Source organism: Malania oleifera, chromosome 13, assembly GCF_029873635.1.
Source record: "Malania oleifera isolate guangnan ecotype guangnan chromosome 13, ASM2987363v1, whole genome shotgun sequence".
Lineage (NCBI taxonomy): Eukaryota > Viridiplantae > Streptophyta > Magnoliopsida > Santalales > Ximeniaceae > Malania > Malania oleifera.
The window spans coordinates 76263128-76288556 of NC_080429.1; the positions used below are offsets into that span (position 1 = coordinate 76263128).

Here is a 25429-nt window from a genome sequence, read left to right on the forward strand (position 1 = left end):
CTCTCATCATGGCATCCTTCAAGTCATAAAAAGCTCCCTTGCACTTCTCTTTCCAGTTCCACCCATGACCCTTCTTCGGTAGTTCCGTCATATAAGCCGTTCTCCGTGAATACCCCTCTACAAACTTCTTGTAGTAGTTGGCAAGGCCAAGAAAGGAACGCTACTCCTTCCTTGTCGTTGGGATTTTCCATTCTTGAATCACCCTTACCTTCTTCATATCCATCCGAATATGACCTTGCTCAATCACATGACCAAGGAATTTGATGCTCCGCTGAGCGAAAGAGCACGTCTCTCTCTTCACGTACAGACTGTTCTCCCTCAACCTACCGAACACCTTCCATAGATGCTCTTCTTGTTCCTCCAGAGTGGAACTGTAGACAACAATATCATCCAGATACACCACGACAAACTTGTCGAGGTACTCACGAAATATTTGATTCATCAAAGTACAGAATGTCGCAAGCTCATTCGCCAACCTGAATGGCATCACCAAGAATTCATACACCCCATACCGCGTCACACAAGTAGTCTTCGGCTCATCCCCATCAGCAACCCTTACCTGATAATAACGTAACCTCAAGTCAAGTTTAGTGAAGTACTTGGCATGACTCAACTGATCCAACAAATCAGCAATTAACGGAAGAGGATACTTGTTGCGCACTGTCACCTTGTTGAGCATGCCGTAGTCTACACACATCTGCATGCTCCCATCATGTTTCTTCTGAAACAACACTGGTGCTCCAAACAGTTCATTGGAAGGGCGAACATATCCCGCTTCCAACAACTCATCAAGTTGTTTCTTCAACTCTGCTAACTTTGGAGGCGCCATCCAATATGGCCCTTTAGAAGGTGGTTTCACTCTTGGCAACAACTCGATCTCATGCTCCACACCCCGTAATGGAGGCAATTTACGAGGCAGCTTATTCGGCATCACCTCTTTGTACTCATCCAACATTGCTTGGATGGTCGTAGGCACCAGCTCTTGGCCTACTTCATCTACCACCACCGTGGCTAGATATGTCTACTCACCCTTTCTCAATCTCTTCTTGAGTTGCATGGCTGAAAGGAACTTTCCATCGTCTTCTTTCGTTGCAACGGGTTGCACCCTGCAAGGGTGATCTCCCATCAGACATAGGGAACTAGCAAAAGTCATCAACACTACTTTTGTCCCCCTTAGGAATTTCATTCCCAAAATGACTGGAAAGTCATCCAATGGCATCGTTATGAAATTCACATGATCTTCCCACTGTCCAAGCTTCACAGTCTCTTGCTTGGCTACTCCCAGAGTAGGTTGGGCTACAGAATTAACTGCTTTCATGCGTCTTGTATCCTTCTCCAAGGATAAGTTGAGTCTCCATGCTTCCGACTGCAAAACAAAATTATGAGTAGCCTCAGTATCCACCATAGCGCAGGTATTCTTCCCATTGATCCTTAAGTCCACAAACATCAGTCTTTTTGCTCGTGTAACTTTCAGAGCTTTTGCCTGCTTTTCCAATGTGTTCACCTGCCGCATTGCACCCATCCTCAGGGTATCATCCTCTTCCCCATCACTTTCCACTACCTGCTCCACAGTGGAAGCCTATAAGGCATTAAGTGTTGCTTTGTGAGGGCACTCAAAAGCTCTATGAGGGCCTCGACACAAGTAGCATGAAATTTTACCCTTCCCATTGGGTGTGTTGAACCCTCGAGACGATGAAGCTTCCTTTGAAGTTGATGCTTTATAGTCGACTCCCCCACTCTTGGGTTTGCCCTTCTTAAGAGACTTTTCGATGTTTCCCCCTCCGCCAAATTATTTGGATGAAGCGGGGTTATCTCCAGCGTAGTCAATCAAGCGTTTTGTGGTAACTTGTGCAGTAGACAAGTCTTGAACTCTTTGCCTATGAAGTTCAGTTCTTACCCACGGCTTCAACCCCTCAAGAAAATAGAACAACTTGTCCTTCTCCGACATGTCCCTGATATCCAACATCAAAGTAGAAAATTGTTTCATGTATTCCCTGATTGACCTAGTATGCTTGAGGTCTCTCAACTTTTTCCTAGCATTGTACTCAACGTTCTCAGGAAAGAATTGGGCCTTGAGCTCTCCAAGTTTGCCCAACAATCCACAACACAACTTCCATTTTCAATTTCATTGTACTTGGTACGCCACCACAGTTTGGCGTCACCAACCAAGTACATGGTCACAGTATACACTTTCACCTGTTCTAAGGCCGTCCTCACTACGCGAAATTCTACTCCATATCAAGCAAGAAGTTCTCCAACTCCTTGGCATCACGGGCACCCCCATACGTCTTGGTTTCTAGTACCTTGGTCTTGCTAACTCCTGGAGTGTTGGAGTTTCCCATAGCAAGAACCATCAGATTCATCTTTGCATCTAGATTAGCTATCCGCGATTGCAAAGTTTGCACAGTATGGTGAAAGTCCTCTGACATCTCACCTATCAAACTTGCTTGATGGTTTTGTGATTCCATCACTTCATCAACAAGTCCCCTCAGAGTGGCCATCTCCATAGCCATATTGTTGGCTGTTGTCTCAGCCTGTGCTTCCAACACGTTGATTCGCTCAGCATTGGTTGGTGCCATGGTCATCTACCAGAGCTTTCCCATTCCCACAACAAAGGTAACTGAATTCACGTAGCAATTAACCGAGCTCCAATACCAGTTGTTACGAGTCGACTATTTTCACACCTTTGTGAAAGGACCATGCAGCGCTAGCTGAAGCACTCTTGCTTAACTAGCTAGCCTTTTGCTAAACACACAATGTTAACAGAGGTGGTGTCAATGAATTGTGTTGCTTCAATGTTTATTGCTTGCTCGCCTCTGCTTTCATAATTGCTTACTGCTTCCGCTGTTATCTGATTGAATGTTAATGAAAGTGTTTCATAGATGAATTGTGGTAAACAAAAGAGTTAAGTAAGAGTACTTTAGCTAGTGCCGCACGGTCCTTTTATAAGGTGTGAAAATAGTCGGCTCGTGACACGTGCCAATGAGAAAGAGTGAGTTAGTTATTGTGAGGTAGAGGTGACCATAATTTAGTTTTAACCGAATTAATTTGGTTGGTTTAGTTTCGTTTTATAATTGAGTAAATTCAGTTATTCGATTTTGATTCGGTTATGGAGAAAGTGGATTTCGGTAACCAATTTATCTAATTAATTAATAATTAAATATAAATTATATAATTTAGGATTTTAGGGTTCCTAGTTCCACTTCCCTTCCCAATTCCCACTTTGCGCGCAATCGGCAATTCGCAGTTCCCACTCCTAGTTCGCACTTCCCCTTCGGCTTCCACCTTCCAGTGCTTCCATAGAGCCCTAATTCCCTTTCCCAACTTCGCACTACTCCTTCGACTTCCAGTGCTTCCACCCAAATCCACCGATTGCATTTGGGAATTAGGGTTCCCAAGTTCTCAACTTCCCATTCGGCCAGCGAGTCAACGATGACTTCCCAGAATCCCAGCCATCCAGCGAGGAGCGATGATGCCGATGACTTGATGAGAGAGCAATGTCCAATCGTCCATCACTATCCAGGCCTCACACAGCTCCATCACTTTCCATAATTAATTATAATTTAATTCGATTAAATTAGGTTAACTGAATTACCCGAAAATTCGGTTGGTCGGGGTACGGTTCGGTAGGGGTGGCAAAACGGGTCGAAACCTGACGGGTGGCTTGTGACCTGCTCGTTTAAACCGGGTTTGGGTTTGATACAAGCTAACCCGTTTATAAATGGGTCAACCTGGACCCAACCCATTTATTAAACGGGTTCAGGTCGGATCACTTGGCTGGTGACCCGTTTAACTTATCATATATACTGTAAAACCTAATTCCCACTCCCCATTTGCTTGCTATCTCTCGAATGGACAGCCAAATCCCCTGATTCTCCCTCACTCCCTCAGCTAGGGCTGTACACGGTTCGGTTTGGTTCGGTTATTGCCAAAACCGTCAACCGAACTGAACCTAACCTCTCGGTTTTTAAAACTACTGAACCGTATACCGTCGGTTTAAAACCAAACCAAACCGTTTATTTTACAGTTCGGTTCGGTTAATTCGGTTTTACCAAATTTTAAACTAACAAAACAAAAAAATTATTACTTAAAGCCAAGTCAAGCCACAGCCCACAGCCTCCTATATTACTCTAATTGGGCCAAGGCTTTGACTACAAAGCCCAACACGGAAGAGGATGAGCAGATCCAACTTCAATAAATAGGGTGGGGAAACTTTTTTCTTCCCATTTCCAACTGATGTGGGACGGCCAGAAACACATTTCGCACCAGAGATAATGTGGGCATGAGCTGCGTTGCCGTGTGTGACTGCGTCGGCATGGAGATGTGGGCGTTGGCGACTGGCATGGGCGTGAGCGTCGCTGCATCGGCATGGGGTGGGACTTGGGAGGAAACGGGAGGTGCTATGAGGAGTCGAGCATGTACACCCCTCTACCAACAAAAGTACCGCATATCAATTTCAAGCGCACTCCCTCAACCCCAAACGCTTCCTTTGAAATCTGACTGCCGCTGCAGAGGCCCAAACGAGTAGAACCAATCAAGCCTCCCATTAGTAATTGGGCGACTCGACATTGGTGTGAGGGTGAGCGTCGGAGGGCATGGCAGTCGGCACTGGGCAGGTTACCACTTACCAGGATTCCAAGACTAGGAGGCAGGAGCCAAGAGTATTGAGCATCTCTTCAGTTGACAAGGCAGGGGTTGCATACATAATGGGACACTCGTACGTGAAGATGCTTTGTGTCTTGTGAAACTAAAGATGGAGAAGATGATGCATGTTGTGGTAGTAGTAGGCTGCTACTGGTTCGGTTCTTCCCAATAGCACTCATCCCACATGGCCAAAATGGGAAGCTTCGGTTCTCATGCCTCCTATATAAAATCCTTCCCCACTCCTTGAGAAAGTACAAGACAACAATTCAAATTAAAAAAATAATATATTCCACAGGACATATATATGCAGTATTAAAAATAATTATTTTAAAATTATAATCGGTTTTCGGTTTTTACGGTTCGGTTTTTAAGTGAAACCGAAACCGAAATCGAAAATCTGTTTTTAATAAATTCAAAACCGAAACTGATGACCGAACCGAAAAACTGAACCGAAGCTTCAGACGGTTCGGTTTCGGTTTGGTTCTCGATTTTTCGATAAATTTTGTACACCCCTACTCTTAGCCTCACTGATTCTCCCTCTGTCCATCAGCATCACTACCTCACCGCCTCACGCTTTCACGCCCTCACAGTCACAAGCGACTAAGCGAGAACGCCGAAAAGCCTGACCCTCACCGCCTCACGCAGCCACGCTTCACGCACAGCCTCACAAGCGACTAGGCGAGAAGCTGCCACACCACTCTCCACAGCGTCTGTGCGGCCACCCCAGCGGCGACGCTAGATCTGATATGAGACGCACCAAACTAGTGAGTTAGTGACACACCAAACCACGCCCCTTCCCTTTCTCCAATCATAAAACCCCTTGATCTAGTGATCCCTTTATTTGTCTGTCATCCCCCCTAAATAAGGCCATGTTCTTTCTAATTCTAAAAAGAAAATAGGGGCTTCAGAAATTTAGCGTTTGACGTGGCGAAGGCCTATGCTACAGACTACAATGATTTTCTACTAATGTCCTGGCCAATGAATGGTCTCTGGCCATGGACAAATCTGAATTTGATTCTCTCTTCTTCACATTTTCTTTGTGTTTTTTCTTGTTTCGTTTCCCCAACAAACCAATACTTTCTATTATTTACTTAAAAAACATTTATGTTTTTTTTTAAGATTTAATAAATAAAATAAGGAGTGCTTTTCTTTTAAAAAAGTTAAGAAAAAATTAAAATATATAAATTATTTTTTTAAATGGGTCACCCCTTTATTAAACAGGCGGGTTTGGGTTTATATGTTAGTGACCCGTTAATAAATGGGTCAACCCGAACCTGTTTATGACTCGCCCGAACCCGAACGTTTAACTCATTTTGCCACCCCTACGGTTCGGTTAAGGAGTGCAATTCAGTCGGTTTGGTTATGATGGAGAGTTAACCAAAAACATTTGATTAATTCGGTTAATTGGCCAAACCGACTTATTGCACACCCCTATAATGTGAGGGGTAGACTTCTATAGTCCACTTCTCCCCCATGCTACGAGTGAAAGGGAAAATGTAAAGACTACCATTAAAGTAGCCCAAGCGAGACTTATGTCTCCTATTTCTATTTCTATGATGATCACTTAAATTGGCAGAAAAGGCTTCAAACAATAATAGGAGGATCAACATCATGGGAATTATGATCATTAGACGAGGATACCAAAGGTTTGGTAATAGAAGCTAGGGCAGACTCTATTCCTTGGAGCCGTCGTCATGAATACACCTACAAATTAGGATGATCAAGACGATGAGAAGGACTTGAACTACATGGAGACTCAGATGGTTGGTTGGGCAAGGACAGCAAAGTAGAATCTAGAAGATTAGACAAAGGAAGAGACTTATTGGGCTTAGAAGCACTTAGTAACTAGGTGACTAAGGTGTAGACTCAAAGAAGGTAACATCGGCAGAAACAAAGAAATGATGCAGCATAAGACTATAACGATATCCCTTTTGAGTATATGAGTAGCCCAAAAAGACACATATTATAGTACGTAGATCCAACTTATCCACCCCAGGAGTTGGTTGATGAACAAAGGACACACCCAAATATATGAGGAAGAGAAAATAAAGGTGAATTAGGAAAGAGAATGGAGTAGGGAATTTTACCACTAAGAACAGAGGATGATATTTTGTTGATTAGATAACAAGTAGTAAGTACAACATCACTCCAAAACGCTTTAGGTACATGCATTTGATAAAGTAAGGTGCGAGTGATTTCAAGAAGATGTCAATTTTTCCTCTCTAGAACCCCATTTTGTTGAGGAGAGTGAGGACAAGATGGTTGATGAACAATACCGAAACTGAGTCATATAAGTAGTGAATTATGCATTGAAACTCTTTAGCATTATCACTCAAAGTATTCGAACTGGTAAACCAAATTGAGTCTTTATTTAAAAAAAAAGCACAAAATACATGAAATAACTCAGAATGATCTTTTATTAAATATAACCAAGTCATTCTTGAATATTCATCCACAAAGGTTATAAAGTACCGAAAACCCAACTTGGACACAACCCTACTAGAACCCACAAACATCAAAATGAACTAACATAAAAGGGCTTGCAGCTCATTTATTGACTCTAAAAGCAAAAGGAACATGATAATGCTTTCCCAATTGACAAGACTCACTATCAAGACTAGACACGGAACTCAAACTAGGAACAAGACATTTTAACTTTTCCAATGAAGAATGACCAAGGCAACAATGAATTTCGAAAGGTGTGGCAGCAGCAGTGCTGATAGTAGATAGAGATAGTGGCTCAAAGTGATAGAGTCCACCAACTTCATGCCCTCCGCCAATCGTCTTCCTCGTCTTCAAATCCTGAATAACTGCAGAATCAGGGAAGAATGTCACTGAAAGTCATGGATTTAGTAATTTTGCTAACGAACATGAGATTGAAAGGAAATTGAGGAATATATAAAACCGAAGGAAGATAAATAGAAGAAGTAGGATTTACAGTCCTAATTCCCTTGATTGCAGTGTTGGATCCATCAGCAAGGGTAACGCAAGGTAAATTTGCAAGATATTGAAGAATGGAGAAGAAGCTGGGTATACCTATGATATGATCAGTTGTAGCTGAGTCTATGACCCAAGGACTAGGACGATAAGTACTGGATGACAGGCATACTGTGTGATTACCTATTTGGGCAAGAGATGTGTCACGGTCCGCCTTTTTCACACCGTTGTGAAGGGCCGTGCGGCGCTAGCTAAAGCACTCTTGCTTAACTAGCCAGCCTTTTGTTTACCAACATTCATCCACGGAACACTTTCATTAACATTCAATCAGATAGCAGCGGAAATAATAATCAATTCATGAAAGCCGTGGCAACCAAGCAGTAAATATTGAAGCAAACGTAATTCATTAATAAATCCTCCGTTGACATGTTGTACTTAGCGAGGGAGGCAAGTAGGCTAAGCACGTTGACAATTGCTAGTGAGTTTTACAATGATTGATGAACACTCACCCTCCCCTAAAGAGCTTTCTAGGCCATTCTCACTCTAGCACTAGGAAACATCAAAGTGACCGAGGAGTCATACTGCCTTATTTGGCTTACAATGAAAGAAATACTAGAAAATAACCCTACACTAGTATTTACATGATGGAAACCCATCCCAAACACACGAGATAAGCGGTCATAGGCAAGCATAATGCCCTGAACAAGCTTAGCCCGTGACATTCTCCCCCACTTATGCGGTCGACGTCCTCGTAGACTTTTGGCGGTAGGTACACTTCAAATTTGTCCACGAACAGTTGAATATCTTCCGCAGAAATCCAGCTGATTTCTTTGTCATTAAGGCATTTCCACTCCACTAGGAACTTCTGCCGCTTCTTCCTTGAGGATATGAACATTCTGTTTGCAAGGATCTCTTCAACATCATGTCTGTCAGGTGGCACTGTCTTCAACTCTACGCTGTTTGACTGACTCCTGCTCAGGTTGTTGGTGTTGGCGTTGAATGGCTTAAGGCAATCGACATGAAATTGCGGTTTTCTCTGTTGATCTGCCCACTTCTTCATCTGCTTAGAAGCTTTCTCCAGATAGGCTTGGGCAAAGTCTGCATTCTGTCTCCCTTCACTGGTGAAGATGTATGCCTTAGGACTCTTTCGTCTGTACGGCTCGCCCACTGTGTGAGGTAACAGCGGCAGCTGGTCTATAACAAGCTCAAAAGGGCTCTTGTTGGTAGTTGAGCGCCTTTGGGCGTTGCCACAGAATGGAGCCACATGAAGTAGTTGCACGCCATTCTTCTGGTTGTCGTTGACAAAATGGCACAAGTACTCATCTAGTAGCTCTCTGAATCTCTTCATCTGTTTGTCTGTCTGTCGATGATAACTCGAAGAGATGTCAAGGTGTGACCTGAATATCCTGAAAAATTCTGTTAAGAAGTTGTCAGTGAACATTAAATCTTGGTCACAAATAATAACTTGGGGAACACCCCAATATCTCACAATAGTCACAAGGAACAATTGTGTCGTCCCCTCTGCCGAACAGTACTTTGGTGCGGCCATGAAAGTACCATACTTCTTCCGCTCCCCCTTGTCTTGTTGGCAAGTGAGACAAGTTTTGGTATAATTAACCACATCATCCCGCGTGTGCGGCCAACAATACCTCCCCAGTAGTCCTGTCATTGGAGTCATTCTCCGCGAATACCCCTTAACGAACTTCCTGCAGTATCCAGTAAGGCCAAGAAAGGAACGCAACTCCTTCACTGTCGTGGGGATCTTCCGTTCTTGAACCATCCTTACCTTCTCCATACCCCTCCGGATACGACCTTGTTCAACGACTTGACCAAGGAATTTGTTGCTCCACCGAGCGAAAGAGAAATTCTCCTTCTTCAAATTCAGACTGTTTCCCTTCAGCCTGTCGAACACCTTCCGTAGATGCTCTTCATGTTTCCTCTGAAACAACACCGATACTCCCAACGGTGTTTTGGAAGGGCGAACACATCCCGCTTCCACTTCATCAAGCTGTTTCCCCAACTCTACTATCTCTCTAGGCGCAATCCAACATGGCCTTTTAGCAGGTGGTTTCACTCCTGATAACAACTCGATCTCTTGCTCCACAGTCCGTCGTGAAGGCAAATTTTGAGGCAGCTTATCCGGCAACACCTCCTTATACTCATCCAACACCGCTTGGATGGTCGTAGGCTCCAGCTCTTGGCCTACTTCTTTGTCTACCACCACCGTGGCTAGACGTGTCTGCTCACCCTGACCCAATCCTTCATTGAGTTGTATGGCTGAAAGGGACTTCCCTTCGTCTCCTTTCGTTGCAACGACTTGCACCATGCACGAGTGATCTCCCATCAGACACAGAGAACCAGCCGAAGGCATCAGCACTGCCCTCGTCCCCATTAGGAACTCCATTCCTAGAATGACTGGATAGTCATCCAATGGCACCGCTGTGAAATTCGCATGACCTTCCCACTGTCCAAGCTTTATAGCCACTTGCTTGGCTACTCCCAGAGTAGGCTGGGCTACAGAGTTAACTGCTTTCACGCGTCCTGTATCCTTCTCTAAGGATAAGTTGAGTCTTCCTGCTTCCAACTGCGAAACAAAATTATGAGTAGCCCCCGTATCCACCATAGCGCGAGTACTCTTCCCATTTATCCTCAAGTCCACAAACATTAACCCTTTTGCTCGTGTAACTTTCGGTATTTTGGCCTGCTTTTCCAATGCGTTCACTAACCGCACTGAACCCACCCTCGGGGCTTCATCCTCTTCCCCATCGTCTTCCACTGCCTGTTCTACAATGGAAGCCTGTAAGGCATTAAGTGATGCTTTGTGAGGGCACTCAAAAACTCTATGAGGACCTCGACACAAGAAACACTCAATTTTACTCTTCCCCTTTCCATTGGGTGTGTTGAACCCTCGAGACGACGAAGCTTCCTGTGAGGTTGATGAACTAGGGTCGGCTCCCCCACTCTTGGGTTTGCCATTCTTGAAAGACTTTCCACCGTTTCCCTCTCCGCCAAACCGTTTGGACGAAGTGGTCTCATCACCAGCGTAGTCTGTCAAGCGTTCTGCAGCCGCTTGTGCAGTTGACAAGTCTTGAACCCTTTGTCTATGAAGTTCAGTTCTTGCCCACGGTTTCATCCCCTCTAGAAAATAGAACAACTTGTCCTTCTCCGACATATCCCGAATATCCAACATTAAAGCAGAAAATTGTTTCACATAGTCACTGATTGAACCCGTATGCTTGAGATCTCTCAGTTTTCTCCTTGCATTATACTCAACATTTTCAGGAAAGAATTGGGCCTTGAGCTCTCTCCTCAAGTCTGCCCAACTATCAATCACACAGCTTCCATTTTCAATTTCTCTGTACTTGGTACGCCACCACAGTTTGGCATCACCAACCAAGTACATGGTCGCAGTATCCACCTTTGCCTGTTCTGAGGCCATCCTCACAACGCGAAAGTACTGCTCCACATCAAACAAGAAGTTCTCTAACTCCTTGGCATCTCGGGCACCCCCATACGTCCTGGGTTCTGGCACCTTGGTCTTGCTAACTCCCGGAGTGTTGGAGTTCCCCATAGCAAGAACCATCACATTTACCTTTGCATCCAGATCTGCCATCCGGGCTTGCAAAGTTTCCACAGTGTGGCGAAAGTCCTCTGACATGTCGCCTATCAAACCTGCTTGATGTTTTTGTGATCCCCTCACTTCATCAACAAGTTCTCTCATCTGGGCCACCTCCGCGGCCATAGTGTTGGTTGACTCTTCAACCTGTGCTTCCAGCACGCTGATCCTCTCAGCATTGTTTGGTGCCATGGTCACTTACCAAAGCTTTCCAAACCCAACAACGAAGGCAAACGAATTCACGTAGCAACTCAACCTTGGGCTCTCACCAAGTGTCACCGACTTGGGCTCTGATACCAAATGTCACGGTCCGCCTTTTTCACACCGTTGTGAAGGGCCGTGCGGCGCTAGCTAAAGCACTCTTGCTTAACTAGCCAGCCTTTTGTTTACCAACATTCATCCACGGAACACTTTCATTAACATTCAATCAGATAGCAGCGGAAATAATAATCAATTCATGAAAGCCGTGGCAACCAAGCAGTAAATATTGAAGCAAACGTAATTCATTAATAAATCCTCCGTTGACATGTTGTACTTAGCGAGGGAGGCAAGTAGGCTAAGCACGTTGACAATTGCTAGTGAGTTTTACAATGATTGATGAACACTCACCCTCCCCTAAAGAGCTTTCTAGGCCATTCTCACTCTAGCACTAGGAAACATCAAAGTGACCGAGGAGTCATACTGCCTTATTTGGCTTACAATGAAAGAAATACTAGAAAATAACCCTACACTAGTATTTACATGATGGAAACCCATCCCAAACACACGAGATAAGCGGTCATAGGCAAGCATAATGCCCTGAACAAGCTTAGCCCGTGACAAGATGCAATGGAAAGATAAGTTTGTTGTGACTCTAGATACTATTGGAATTTGCAATACTCTTCCTCTGACATTGATACATTATGTTGCCCCTAACTTGGCCCCAAAGGTGAGGAGTCCATGGTGGCTACATTGGCTGCCCCCAAAGGTGTGAAGTTAGTGGTGGCTGCGCCACATGTGAAGGTCTACCGTAAAGATCCCAACACTACTTAATAGCATGATTACTCCATCCACAATGAGTGCAATTGCAAGGAGTACCTCTACCTTATTCGTCTCTACCACTATGATTGCTCGAACCACTTCAATGATTTTTGCAATTGTTTGGTAGAGAACTAGAATCACCTTGTGTAGCGAAGGCTGTCCTCCCAGAGCCAGATGCAAGAGTAAGAGAGTGCATGCTAAAAGAAGCACAAAGGACATGAGAATAAACATTGGCAAATGATGGCAGCTCAACAATTCTAATTATCTAGGACCAGACTGCATCAAACTTGAGTCGCAAGCCTACTAGAACGCTAAGAATTGTCATCTGCTCCCTCTGCTTCTACATCTCACGAACATCGACAATTATAGATATGTGTAATGTTACTAGAGTATAGAAGTTTGACATAATCCCAAATCTCCTTGCACATATCTAGATGCATACACATCCATGCAATCTGTGGCTCCATCAAATTCCATAAAAGGGAAACAACCAAGGCATCTTCTTGAACCCACATGTCTTTTCTCTTCTCATCAGAAGGATCAAATTGGAGCAAGTGGTCAAATTTTCCTAATCCTGCTAAATAAACCCGAACAACTTTAGACCATTGAACATAGTTCTTTCCATCCAACTTTTGAGTTGTTATTTGTGGTGGCAATATAGGAAAAAAAAATTGGGATTCAGAGATTCCATCCCAACACTCAAAAATCAGCAACCGCACCAATGTCAAACAAGAAGAACAATCAAAGCTAATCAGGACAATCACAAACTATGTGAAGCACCGACACAACCACGAACGAGGTGAATGACTCACCGCTGGATGTAGCACTGCCATAGCTCCAAAAATCCCACAAAGAAGCCTTCACAAACCTTTAATAGAGGTTAACAGAATACTGCAAGTGCATGGTTGACAAAGGTTGAATTTTTTATCAATAAACAGGCCTAACAGCTTGATAATATTGTCTAGAGAAGGAATCAAAACATTGCAGAGGAAAAAAAAAAAAGAAATAAAAAAGGTGGCCGAAACTTCACTCATGCGTCGGCACATGGGGTCGACACTGCTGGCATTTGGCCGACGTGTGGGGGCTCCTCCGGTGATGGGGTTTTGTGGGGTTAGGCTTTTTTTTGGGGGGGGGGGGGGTGTGGTTCTGTTTATGTGTGTATGATTGGTTTTGTGAAATAATGTGGGGTGGAGGTAGATTTGGGAAGGACTGTCACAGGAATGATGTTTTTCGGCGATGGCTGAGGGGAATAGGGTTAAGGCTGGATCACGCTTTGATACCATGTTAAGATTTGATTAAAATGAATGACCTAACTTGAAGAGAGTTCTCTCCCTCTATTTATAATACAAATTAAATACATTCTAATGGCAATAATACCCTTTCTCACTAATTAACATACTAACACACTTGATAATAATAATATTAAAAGACATAAATAACCTCTAACATCTACAAAATCCTACAAACACCATCCCGTGTGGATCTTTCACAAACTGACTCACCACCTCTACTGCAATAGATTTGTGAGTCGAGTAGGTCAACATGCCAACCAATTGCATGTACCAACATTTGTCTAGACAACTTTATTGTAAAAGATATGTCAAGTTTAGTAATGACTGAGCATATCAACAAGACAACCAACTGCCTATATAGACATTTGTCTTCAAAACCTAGTCCAACATTGCTAGACAACTTCATGTTAGGATCTATATGAGTTTCAACATGTTTAGCTCCCAACAAACCAATTCACTTTGCAAGTCCAAGGTATATTTTCCCTAACACAAATTCAAATTTTTCCTATATCGTGCAATCTCAATACCAATAAAGTACACAAAGTACTCGAGTCCTTTATTTGAAATTTAGCTTGAAGCGATTGCTTAACATTTGCAATTCCACTTCAGCCACTGCCAGTATATCATCAACATAAGCTACTAAAAGTACCTGTCTGCTTTTTGCTAACAAAATGTCGAGACAACCATACTAAACTTGTCAAAACAGGCTGGAGGACACTCTTAAGATCATAAATGACTTTATGCAAACTACATATTTTGCCTTCGTCCCCTTTAGTAGCATACCCAAGAGGTTGCTCTGTATATACCCCTTCTTGAAAACATCCATTCAAGAAGGGATTCTTCACTTAAAACTTGTCTAAGGGTCAATCAAAATTAATTGCGAACAAGATCAATACATGAGTAGAACTTAGTCGAGCGATAGGAGAGAATGTCTCAAAGTAGTCAATACCCTATGTTTTGGTGTATCTCTTGGCAACTAATCAAGCCTTAATCTATTTTTATAGAGTTTTCATGAAGATATTTGATGGTGTAGACCCAACAACACCTAGCCAACTCCTTACCAGCTCAAAGATCCACCAAGTCCTATCTCCCTGCAGTCGTCAAGGCTTAGATTTCTTCATCCATTGCATGCTTCCACCTAGGGTTAGCTAGCACTTCAACATGTGAGGAAGGGATATAAATAGAGAAAATAGAAAAGGCAAAAGAAGTCATAGGACTAAGAAGGTGAGGAGCAAAAACATAATGAGTGATAGGATAAGCAAATAAGGATTGTTGAGTGTATGTTGAATTACCTTTCGGATGAGCAATGGGCAATTCCAAGTCACATTGGAAGTCTAAACAATGATGGGCAAAAGAGTAAAATATTTTTGCAGAGGGATAACCATAAGAATAGGAGGATCAATACACAAGTAGGGATTATAGATTGTTGATGGATTCGAAATACATTCATCCAAGGAGGACAGTACACTAGAGAAATAAGGTGTCTCCTAAAAAAATGCGACATCTGCACTAACATATTTTTTACAAGTGTATGAATCATAATATCTATGACCTTTCTAAGTTCTCGAGTATCCTACAAAGGCATATTTAGCGCAAGAAGAGAACTTGTCCTAATCTATGGAACATGTATAAAACACGTGCACCCAAACTCAAGGCACTATAGAGAACTTGGATGTTTTTGGGTACACAATGGAGAAGGGAATTTGTCCTCCTAGAACACTAGAGGGCATGCTATTGAGCAGAATGCATGATGTAAGAAGAGAATTAGTCCAAAATGTTTTAGGAACATGCATATGAAGGAGTAGAGACCGTTGAATGTCAATGTCTATTTTTTTCGTTCAACCTACTTCATTATGATGAGGTCTATGTGTACATGATGTTTGATGAATAATCACTTTGGGCAAGAAAAAGACTAAAGCTCATTTCGAACAAATTTAAGTGCATTATCAAATCAGAAATTTTGATATGATTAAATTGGGGTTTTACTTCGTGATATGATGAAGTACACTCAATTAACATGTAGAACACTCAAAATGAGAAACAAACTTGGATTGTAATTTTTAAGTGGATGGATGACCCAAACGAGCATGCTACTAATCAAAAGAAACACCATGAGTAGAAATTAAGGGAGCAATATGACAAGAACTGGATCTACTACCACCTTCATCGAAATAGTGCAATGTACAAGCCATCCTTCTCGAGCCCTCTACTAATGAGGGGGAAAGAAGTTCATATAGCAGTTGTGAGATTTAGTTAATTGACTAACTAATAACAAGTTTAAGGGAAATTTAGGCACGTATGACATAGAGGAAAGAAGCTTAGAAGGAAATGGAATAATATTACCACAACTGGAACCTAACATAACTTAGCGAGAGAAATATTAGAGTGTAAAATAGTGGGATTCAGGATTCAAGCATTGAAATAAACTAGAACTGCCTATCACATGGGAGTAGGCACCAAAATGAATATCCTAGATGAAAAGAGTGAAGAGGCAAGAAGTTGTTGTACCTCAATGGCCCATAATAGCATTAGATGTAGAAGAGTGAGTTTGGAGTAGTTGAGTTTTGCAGACAAGATTGATATACTCCTCTCGGGATACAATAGATGATGTACTCAACGCCCCAATGGAACTTGAAGTTTCAATAGTGGAATCACTCTCGGCAAAAGGCTTATTGGTACAAGTCAGTTTTCCATGGAAATCCCAACAAGGATCAATAGTATAGTTTTTGTTGCCACAATGTGTGCAAATACGAGAATGGCCATGATGAACACCTTGTCCTAATACACTTTCTTTGCCATGACCCCTTTCCAAATCGCTACCTCATCCTCCGACACTTCACTTACAATGGTTGGAGGCATTTCTACAAGTAGCTCAATTACCGTGGGGGGAAGCTTGAGAAGAAGGCTGAGAGCTATCTTTGGTGATTTGTTGGGTTCTAGTATATGCTTCATTCATGGATGTTCGGTTCACTTGCAAGAATCTGATCATAGATGGGTTCAAGCTTAGGACTCAACCTAGACACAAACTTGGCAGCCAAAAGCTTTGCTTGTTGCCTCTTAATCATCTCAACTTAGGAGCTTAATTGTTGATAGATGTTGAGTCCTCCCGCTTTCCCCTCAAAGTGCTATAATAATCATTAATGGGCTTACCTTCGTGCTCATATTTGGAAAATTTCTCATATAGGTTAAAAGTTTGATTTTTATTTTGTAAGTAGCTTTTACAAGGATCATCCCATATAGCTTTGGTTCTTCTATGAAACATCATGTTTTCGTGGCTTTGTTCTATTCTACAACTTCAGAAGGGATATGTCATTCTCCTTCATCCAACTTCATAATCCTTGAAGTGTGGAGATGGAGGAGAATGCAACAAATACTTGGACTTTCACATTATTATAGATGCGCACTGCTTGAGACTGTAATAGGTTGTTGGGGGATCCAACCAATTTGATGGTATCTGTACATTAAAAGTATCAGCTGAAGCTATCTCTGTGAGACCATCAAAACCACCCCCTATACATGACAATCAGGGCACACTTGTATTGGGAATGAATAACAAAGCAGCCATGTAGAGTCAAGCAGCACACATAGGCATGGAGCAGGGTTGAGAACTTAAAAGATCAAAACATCAAGAAGCGGCTCTGATCACAAAACTGAATTTACAATCCTATGAGAAATTACTTGACTTCTCAGAAGAGGGAAAATCACAGTAAGCATGCAGGCACATAAGAAACATGAAACGGGCATTATTGCTGGCAGCAACAAGAAGCAAGTGCAGACATTGAATACCAGTTACAAACACCAGAAACTAAAAAAAAATTGCAAGCAAACAAGCAGTCACGAATACACAGCATTAAAACAGCATCTTCATGTCACAACTAGGCAGTGTACGGAGAACAGCACCAGCACTAAACCCATAGCAGAGTATAAGTGCTTCACATCAGCAAACCACGGTAGGATGCTGCACAGCCCAACCAAGATGAAAAGTGACCTCAAAAGACTCTCAAACCAACTTCAAATTACGATTTGAAAACTAAGGGAAAATAAGAAAAATAACTGGAAAACATTGTCTAAAAAGCAGCTGAGAGAAATCAGATTTAGGGGAGTTAACACTCTGATTCCATGTTATAAAGTTAGAGATGGAGCAGAAAAAAAGAGATAAGGAAAGGAGAAGAAAAGAAAAGGAAAGCAAGAGAGAAAATAAAAAAAAAAAAAACAGAGAGAAAAAAAGCCAGTGGCAGTTTCCTGGATCCTAATGTGAGCTCCAGGTTTGCCCTCTTATATATTTATAATAATAAAAAGATGTAAGGACAAAAATACCCCCATTCACACAACCTAATTACTAAAATAACATTTTTTTTTTTCCTAACAAAGCCCAATAAGCACAACAGCAATTCTAAGGTTTATTGTCCTTCCATTCTCTGTCTTCCTCTTCCTCTTCTTCTTCCTTGGATTATTTCAAGCAGTGTGCCACTCTTTTTAAAAAACTGCAGTCATTCAATTACCCTGTTGAAGTCTCACACCATAATCCTTTGAACTCAGAATCCTCACGCTAGTTTACTTCATGACTTTTATGTTGCAATCCAACTTTTTTTTTCTTGCATGCTTATTCCTTGTACTTGTCCCTCACTCACCAAAAATCATGACCAGCCATTTGGTTATTCATTCAATAACAACCAATGGCCTCTATCCTTAAATAAAACCTAAAAACACAAAAACTTTCCCACCTGTACAGGATTCTTTACATCTGAGGCAGACTTTCCTCCTGGGGTACTAATTTCTATAAAGCATCCTTAGCTTGGAAGAAATAATTTGGCAACTTTATCTGGTCATTGTCCTCTAGTACTCACAAGTTTGAAATCAATATAGGAGGTCTTGAATCCTTAAAATGCCACTTTCATTGGTATTTTCAGCAGACTTGAGTATTCTGGAGTAAGACACAGTGTACTTAATGTGACTGGAGAATATCTATTATTCTGAATATCAACTGTAAAGAAGTTCAGGATTATTTTTTTTTTTGGAGCTCTTGAAATTTTATACCAGAACTCAACTCTTGGACTAATTTTATTCTATTTTATTCTTTTGTTTCATAAATTAGCTATCTTTTTCTGTTTCTGGGTTATCAACACCTTGGTGCCCTTTAATACAATCTGCTTACATAAAAAAAAAATAATAATAAATAATAAAAAACAAAAAATCATTAATGGGTTGTAATAATGGATACATTGGAGCTGGGTAGTTCAAACTTCTTGGTTTGATAATTGGGTTAAAATCCTACAATCATTTAGGGTAACATGAAATATGTTTGATAAAGTCTGATTTTTTATCAATGCTGGCAGAGCTATGTGGATTTAATAAAGTCCACAAAACCTGTGGCCTTGAGTCAATGCCTTAGCTTTTTTTTCTTTTTCTTATTTTCGGTTTGAGTTCTGGGGCTTGCTGCAGCTCTGTTTTTTGTTTTCTAGATTATTTATTTATGTGATTTAAAGTCATTGTTCAAGTAATCTTAATTCTGTGAATTTTAATAATGAACGAAATAGATTTAACTCCTATGCAGTCATGTTTTGAGTGGGATCACTTTTAATTTATATTTTTCCTGTTTTCAGGGTCTTTCTAACTAGATTTACTGGTGTAAAATAAAATAAGAGAGAACAGTGAAAAAGTTGTGTAAAATAAAATGAGAGAATGGGAAAATCGTTGAGCAGGTATTAGAATTGCTTGAAAGAACATTTAGGTTTGTTCAGCCAAAATTTTCCTCTCCTCTCCTCTCCTTTCCTTATTTTTAAACAAAGAGCTTTAAAGATGCATTATCTTTTTCCCTTTTGATCTTGTTTCTCAAACTATGAAAATTATCATCATATAGTAACTTTTTCCTCTTCATTCTGTGTTTTGAATAAGGAAAATGGAAATAAAGGTCTAAAAAAAAAAAGGAAAATTAAAGGGGAAAAGAAAAGAGAAGTAAAAGCAAATCATGGTTCTCAATGTTCAATATAGCTCCATATATCCTGAAGCCTTTATACATAAACTCTAAATCCAATTGTAAAAGCATCTATTGCAAATCAGCGCCTTTTAAAACTGAGCTTAATACCCAAAAATTTATCCAATATTCCTAATGTAGTTATATTTAATTTGAGCATTTAAAGAAATCATCTTTCAGGCATCATAATGATTGATATTGATTGTTGATGGCCAATGCTTATATTAATTTTTTTTTCCATGTGTATAGGTGGTATAAGATGCGTAAAGAATGTTACTATTCATACTGCTTCTATATTATCAGTCAATGCTGGGGAACACTGGTTAGGAATTGGAGCAGCAGATAATTCTATGTCACTCTTTCATCGGCCTCAAGAGAGGTTAGGTGGACACTCTAGTGCTGGATCAAAGATGGCTGGATGGCAACTCTATAGAACGCCACAGAGAACAGTTGCTTTGGTATCCATCTCTTTCCTTTCCATTTCACGAGACAGGAGCCACGGGCAAAGCACTTGCTCCCTACATCTCTTCGCACTCACACATCTCAAAATATTCACTCTCATTTTTATCCGCATACACTTTGAAATGGGTCAAAACATTATCACGTGTTCTTAAATACTTTTGTACTTTCCGCTTCCCTTTTATTTGAATCAGTCCAACTACACTTACATCCTGATATATTTTTAAAAAATACATGTTATTATTGGCGTTCTAGAAAAATATGACAGAATTGGTATCATCAAACTCAAAAGAAATAGAAAGGTTGCTGATGCATACACAATGCAGAGTGTTTCAGGTTAGAATTCTGACATATTAGAATAATGTGATGAGATATGGTGGCAAAAGAGAGGTCCTTTTGCTTGGAAACACAGTGGTGGAGCCTATGGAACAAGCCACTAGATGAATCCTCAACCCACATTTCAGATCTCAGGAAAATTCTGTGCGGACCAGAAGTGATAGGCAGAATGGAAACAGAAAATTCGGTGCTAGTATGCTCCTTCATTTTCTGGACTAACACAAACAGACACACGTGCTACTACGGCTCTATTGACTTCTTTAGACTCAAAAGACTCTACAAATAACTTTGGAACTAGACTCATAAATGAAATTTTTAATTGATGAACTTGAACTTAGGAAATGACTCACATGACTGGACCATAATAATGACACCAAAATATAAGTAATAACAATAAGTATAATATAGAACGGCATTAACTATGCTTTTACTGGTGCAGTACTGCATCATTCCCCCCTTGTCAGAAAAAGCTTATTCAAGACTTGGAACTTGAATCATGTACATTTATTTGTGGTTGAATATGAGTTTGTGTGCATCATCAAGCTCTTCTACAACTAGCCTGTTTGAAATGACCCAGCCATCAAGTAATGGTGCTTCCTTTCCTTCGAGGCATAGACACACCAGATCATCCTTTTCAAATATGCAGTTCAAATTGATGAGATTAAAACTATCATCCCAAAACCATCTCAATTTTTTGTAATTGTATCCCATGCTCTTTTGACATCTACAGCATTATCTTTTGGGTCTCTATCTATAATGATGCACACTCCATTTTATGTTTTTCTTTAACAATGTACCAAAGCTTAAATCCTTGAGTGCACAAAGCTCTTGTACGGGGTCTAGGGAAGAGGCGGACCACAATGGGTGTATAGTATGCAGTCTTACCTTGCATATTTTGTAAGAGGCTGTTTCCACACTTCGAACCGGTGACCCTAGGTCACATGGTGACAACTTTACCGTTGCGCCTAGGCTTGAATCCTATTTTTTCAATTCCTTAGGTTCTTCCTTACCCATTTTGTTTCTTGAAGGCAAATTTTGCTAGTTTTGTCTTCAGATCATAATGTGATTGTTAACTATCTCCATACTTTAACTTGTAAGTTCCTATGCTCCAAGTTGTTAACATAACCTTAGTCTCCCAGCTGCTTCTTTAATTTCCCATTTGGTGTGAAAACTTCTGCATACACACCATATCCAGACACTTACATAGCACATTGCTTTTAAGCCCGACCCTAACTATTATTCACTACACTTGAGTAGTGGAAGTGCAGCATGTAGTCATAGGGAATGCCCTGGCTAATTGGTAAGGATACATATCATGGAGTTTTGACAAAATTTTGACACTGGCAATTAACTATGTGGCCATCTATGTGTGAAAAAGATTAGAACACAAAGTGGGGTGCGTTCTTATTGAGTGACAGTGACCAAGTCTGGGGAATAGTTTAGCAAGAAACACACGTCCCAGTGAGTTGTAAGACTATTTATGGGGGCTAATGCCTACCTAAGGTCAAGTTAGTGACCAGATAACAAGGCCAATGACCAAAGCCCTAGTGAACCGTGATCTTAAGTCATAACTATAACAAGTTGGAATTATTCATTTTTTAAATAACAATAATTAATAAACATGAATAAATAACTGGTCATTTTATTTCTATGATGTGGGAAAATCCAATAAATCTTTGTTTAATAAATGCTTTTTGTCTGGTTTTTAGGGCATATAAGTAACACTTGGCTTTTGCATTCTAGCCTTGGTTTGATGCAAGGAGCAGTTGCATCCACAGTATACCAGTGTCTTTTTTGTTTTCTCTATTTGATTTGCTGCCATATTGAAATATCACAAGTTTTCAGTGTCTTAGAAATGTCCCTTACAACTTTCTAGGCATAATGTTCATCAGCAAATTGACATATTCATTCTTTGGTTAACTGTTTACATTCACAATGGAACTACCAAAATTATTTGTTTTCAAATGCTTACCATCCTCTCTCATTATTTTCTATTTTTTTATTATTATTTTTCGGGGTGGGCGGGGGGCGGGGGACGGGGGTGCATGAAGGGTGAGACCCAAGCAAAGACTAACCAGGTACAGACTGAAAACTTCAACTGTGTAGCTTTCAAGGTAGGGCAAATACCTTCTTTTTTTTTTCTGTTGGGTTGCGGGAGGGGGGGGTGCGTAGGGGAAGGGTTTATCCAGAATGCACAATTGGTGACCCACAACCAACCTTAATAGTTTCTTTAGCAAGCAAATCCACCACAAATTGCCATCCCTGAAATTATGATGAGACGAATATGTTGCCACTGATCCATCCAATGTTGTGATGAAAGCTAGAGCTATTGTACTTGAGAAGGCAGATAGAAGTGGCATAGTCAAACTTGGCGATGTCTTCTTTAGGGCGCCAAGTGAATCACATGGTTGTCCCATACAAAGCTTGAATAATTATTGTCCTTTAACCCTCCCTCTCCACCTCAAACAACTTCCATATTTCACATGGTTTTGTTTAACTCTATTGGTAGACAAGCTTGTAACTTTTTTCCTTGAATTTTTATTGTTTAATCTTATTGACCCTTGCTCTCAGGTACATAACGGATCACCGATGAATCCATGTTGTTTATACTAGAGGGCAGTGTTTTACTTGTGCTCATGAATTGTCCTGTTTTAAGGGGGGATTGGTTTATAGTCTCTTATTCATATTTTTTCTTTTCTCCATAAATGTTACAACTAAAATAAGTGCTGCCTTACTTCCTCTTGATATTTGGTATACTCATTACAACAATTTCTTTTATGGTTTTTTCATTTGGTGACGGTGGACCTTTTTTGGGGCATTCAGGTGCGATGTGTTGTGTCAGACCTTGAAAGGAAAAGGATATGCAGTGGTGGCCGTAATGGACTTCTTAGGCTGTGGGAAGCCACCATAAACATCTAAGTTTCTGCTGTATCTGTATGTATTTAGTGGTGTTAAGTTTTCCCATGCTAGCAAAGGAGGAAATGTATTTGATTCACTTATCTTTTTTCAAAGACTATTTTGTTGTGTTTGTTGCGTTTGTAGCATTTTCTGCAGTGGTGGCTTGAAACTGCAGAGTTTTGCCTTGGTTGTTTCCCCCTCCTCTTTCTACCTTATAAACTTGTGCCCATGATTTTGTATTTGGAGAAGGTCATGATTAAAAATTTTCTACGAATGGTAATTTGTCAATTTTCTGGGGTATGTTTTTTCACCAGTGTTATGATCAGAATCAACTTCGCATGCTTTCATATTTCTGTAGGTTCTACATTTTTCGCAAGCAAATGGTCGTCACGCCTTTTGTTAATTCTGTACATGCAGGAATCCAAATTCTCTCATAAAGGAATTAGATAAATTTCACCCTTCGGTTTGATAAATTTTTCTTTTCCACAGAAAATTTAATTTTTTAATTTTTAACTTTAAAAATGTAAATCTTTTAATTATTCTTGTGTATTCTAGAGTTTATTTATTTTTATTAGAAAAGTTATTTCTATATTGGAGCATTCTCTATTAAAATTTGTTTTTCTGAGAGGGAGAGGCCTAACATGGAAGGTTAGGGAATGTTTGGCATCACTATCAAAAATGAGAGAAATGAAAATCAAAAATTAGAAACAAAAATAAAAAAATCTAAGAATTAGTACGTTATTTAATTAATATTTATAAAATTAATACAAATTAAAAAAAATTAATTATAAGTGTTCATTTTCACCTTTAAATCAAAAATGTTATAAAAATAAGATTAAAATAATAAAATTTCAAATAGTATTACATTAAAAAAAATTGCTATAATAAAAATAAATTTTATTATAATTATTATTACTTAATTGTTCTATTTTCAAATTTTACTTTATAATAAAATTTTTATTGGACATAACAATTGAAAATAGTAAAAGTATTTTGTAATTGGCTTTGTTATTCTTTTTTGAAATTTATGTATATTTTTTAAATTATTTTTAAATTTATTTGATCATTTAATTTTAATTTTAATTTAAAAATATATAAAATGAATAATTAAATTCAAAAAAATTATTTTCTGGATACTAACATTTTTTTTATAACAAGGTTTGTCAAAACAACTAAAAATCATAAAAACTAGCTTTTGGTATTTTGACAAATAATTGAAAATTGACAACAAAAACAAAATACGATTTTATAATTTATTTTTCCATTGTAGAGAATAGAAATAGAAAATAAAAAACAACAATGATACTGAATAGATATTTAGATGTTGCCCTTCTAAAATAGTCAAAACAATTTAGGGAGGCTAAAAAACAAGGTAAGAAAAGGATCAATTTTTAAAATAATAATAATAATAATTTATTCTAGCTTCTAAAATTTTTTTAAGGTGCTTCTACGATAGCCTCCGAAAGGAAAAATTATTATGAAAATAACTTTAAAGAAGAATTAAAATTAGAGTAAAATCCTAATTAAATAACTAGCTGAAAATGAGGTGAAACCATAGAGGAGATTTAAAATAAAAATAAAAATAAAAAAGAAGCTAATATATGGTTTAAGATTGTGAATTCTTAAGGACATTCAATAAAAGATTGAAAATAGGTATTTTTGGGGAGAAGTGAGCACTTCAATTTGGTCATTATTTTGAGAGTGGAGAGTAACTTAAAACATTACCTAGGAACCAAAAGCTTTCCAAAAGGTCTCACAGAAATAGCTAGCTAATTAAGTTCACATATCTATTTGTTTCAACGATGGAGTTTATTAGTTGCATGAAAGAAGAGTAAAGCATCATTAAATTTGCTATGTGGGATGAAACGAGATGCTTTTTTGAACACTTAACAAAAACGAGAAGAATGAAATGATGCCTATAATGTTCTCCCTCCTTGAAAAAACTTCATGCTAAAATCCCTCAAATATGAGTGTGTGAGTACTAGAAGTAGAGTATATAGATTAATGTTCTACTTCTTAGCCTTGGGAAATTGGAAGGTGCAACATGTTAGTTAGCTAATCAAAAAGAAAGGAGATGAATAATTGTTTGCTCTTGACCTCAAAGGGCTCTGTTTTTATAACTTAGATCACATATGAATTACATCGGTTAATTCATGCAAGGCAACTTTTACATGCATGTGTCACATGGGCTAATTCGTACATGCTAAGTACACATGGTTAATTCCTACATGGTATATACACACATATATCTTG

The 25429-nt window shown here is 39.7% G+C and overlaps 1 protein-coding gene across 2 annotated transcripts in view; it reads left to right on the forward strand.

The window, feature by feature from the left end:
* Positions 1-23464, forward strand: part of LOC131146373 (DENN domain and WD repeat-containing protein SCD1) — a 119955-nt gene extending 96491 nt beyond the window's left edge. The window contains exons 30-31 of one of the 2 annotated variants that reach the window (XM_058095960.1): positions 19733-19941; positions 23102-23464. In XM_058095960.1, coding sequence (XP_057951943.1) covers positions 19733-19941; positions 23102-23197 — 305 coding nt within the window. In that variant the 3' untranslated portion in view covers positions 23198-23464. Of the gene's footprint in view, positions 1-19732; positions 20227-23101 lie in introns of those variants that run through there. The other variant, XM_058095959.1, reaches the window with a different exon arrangement.
* Positions 23465-25429: the final 1965 nt, after the last annotated feature.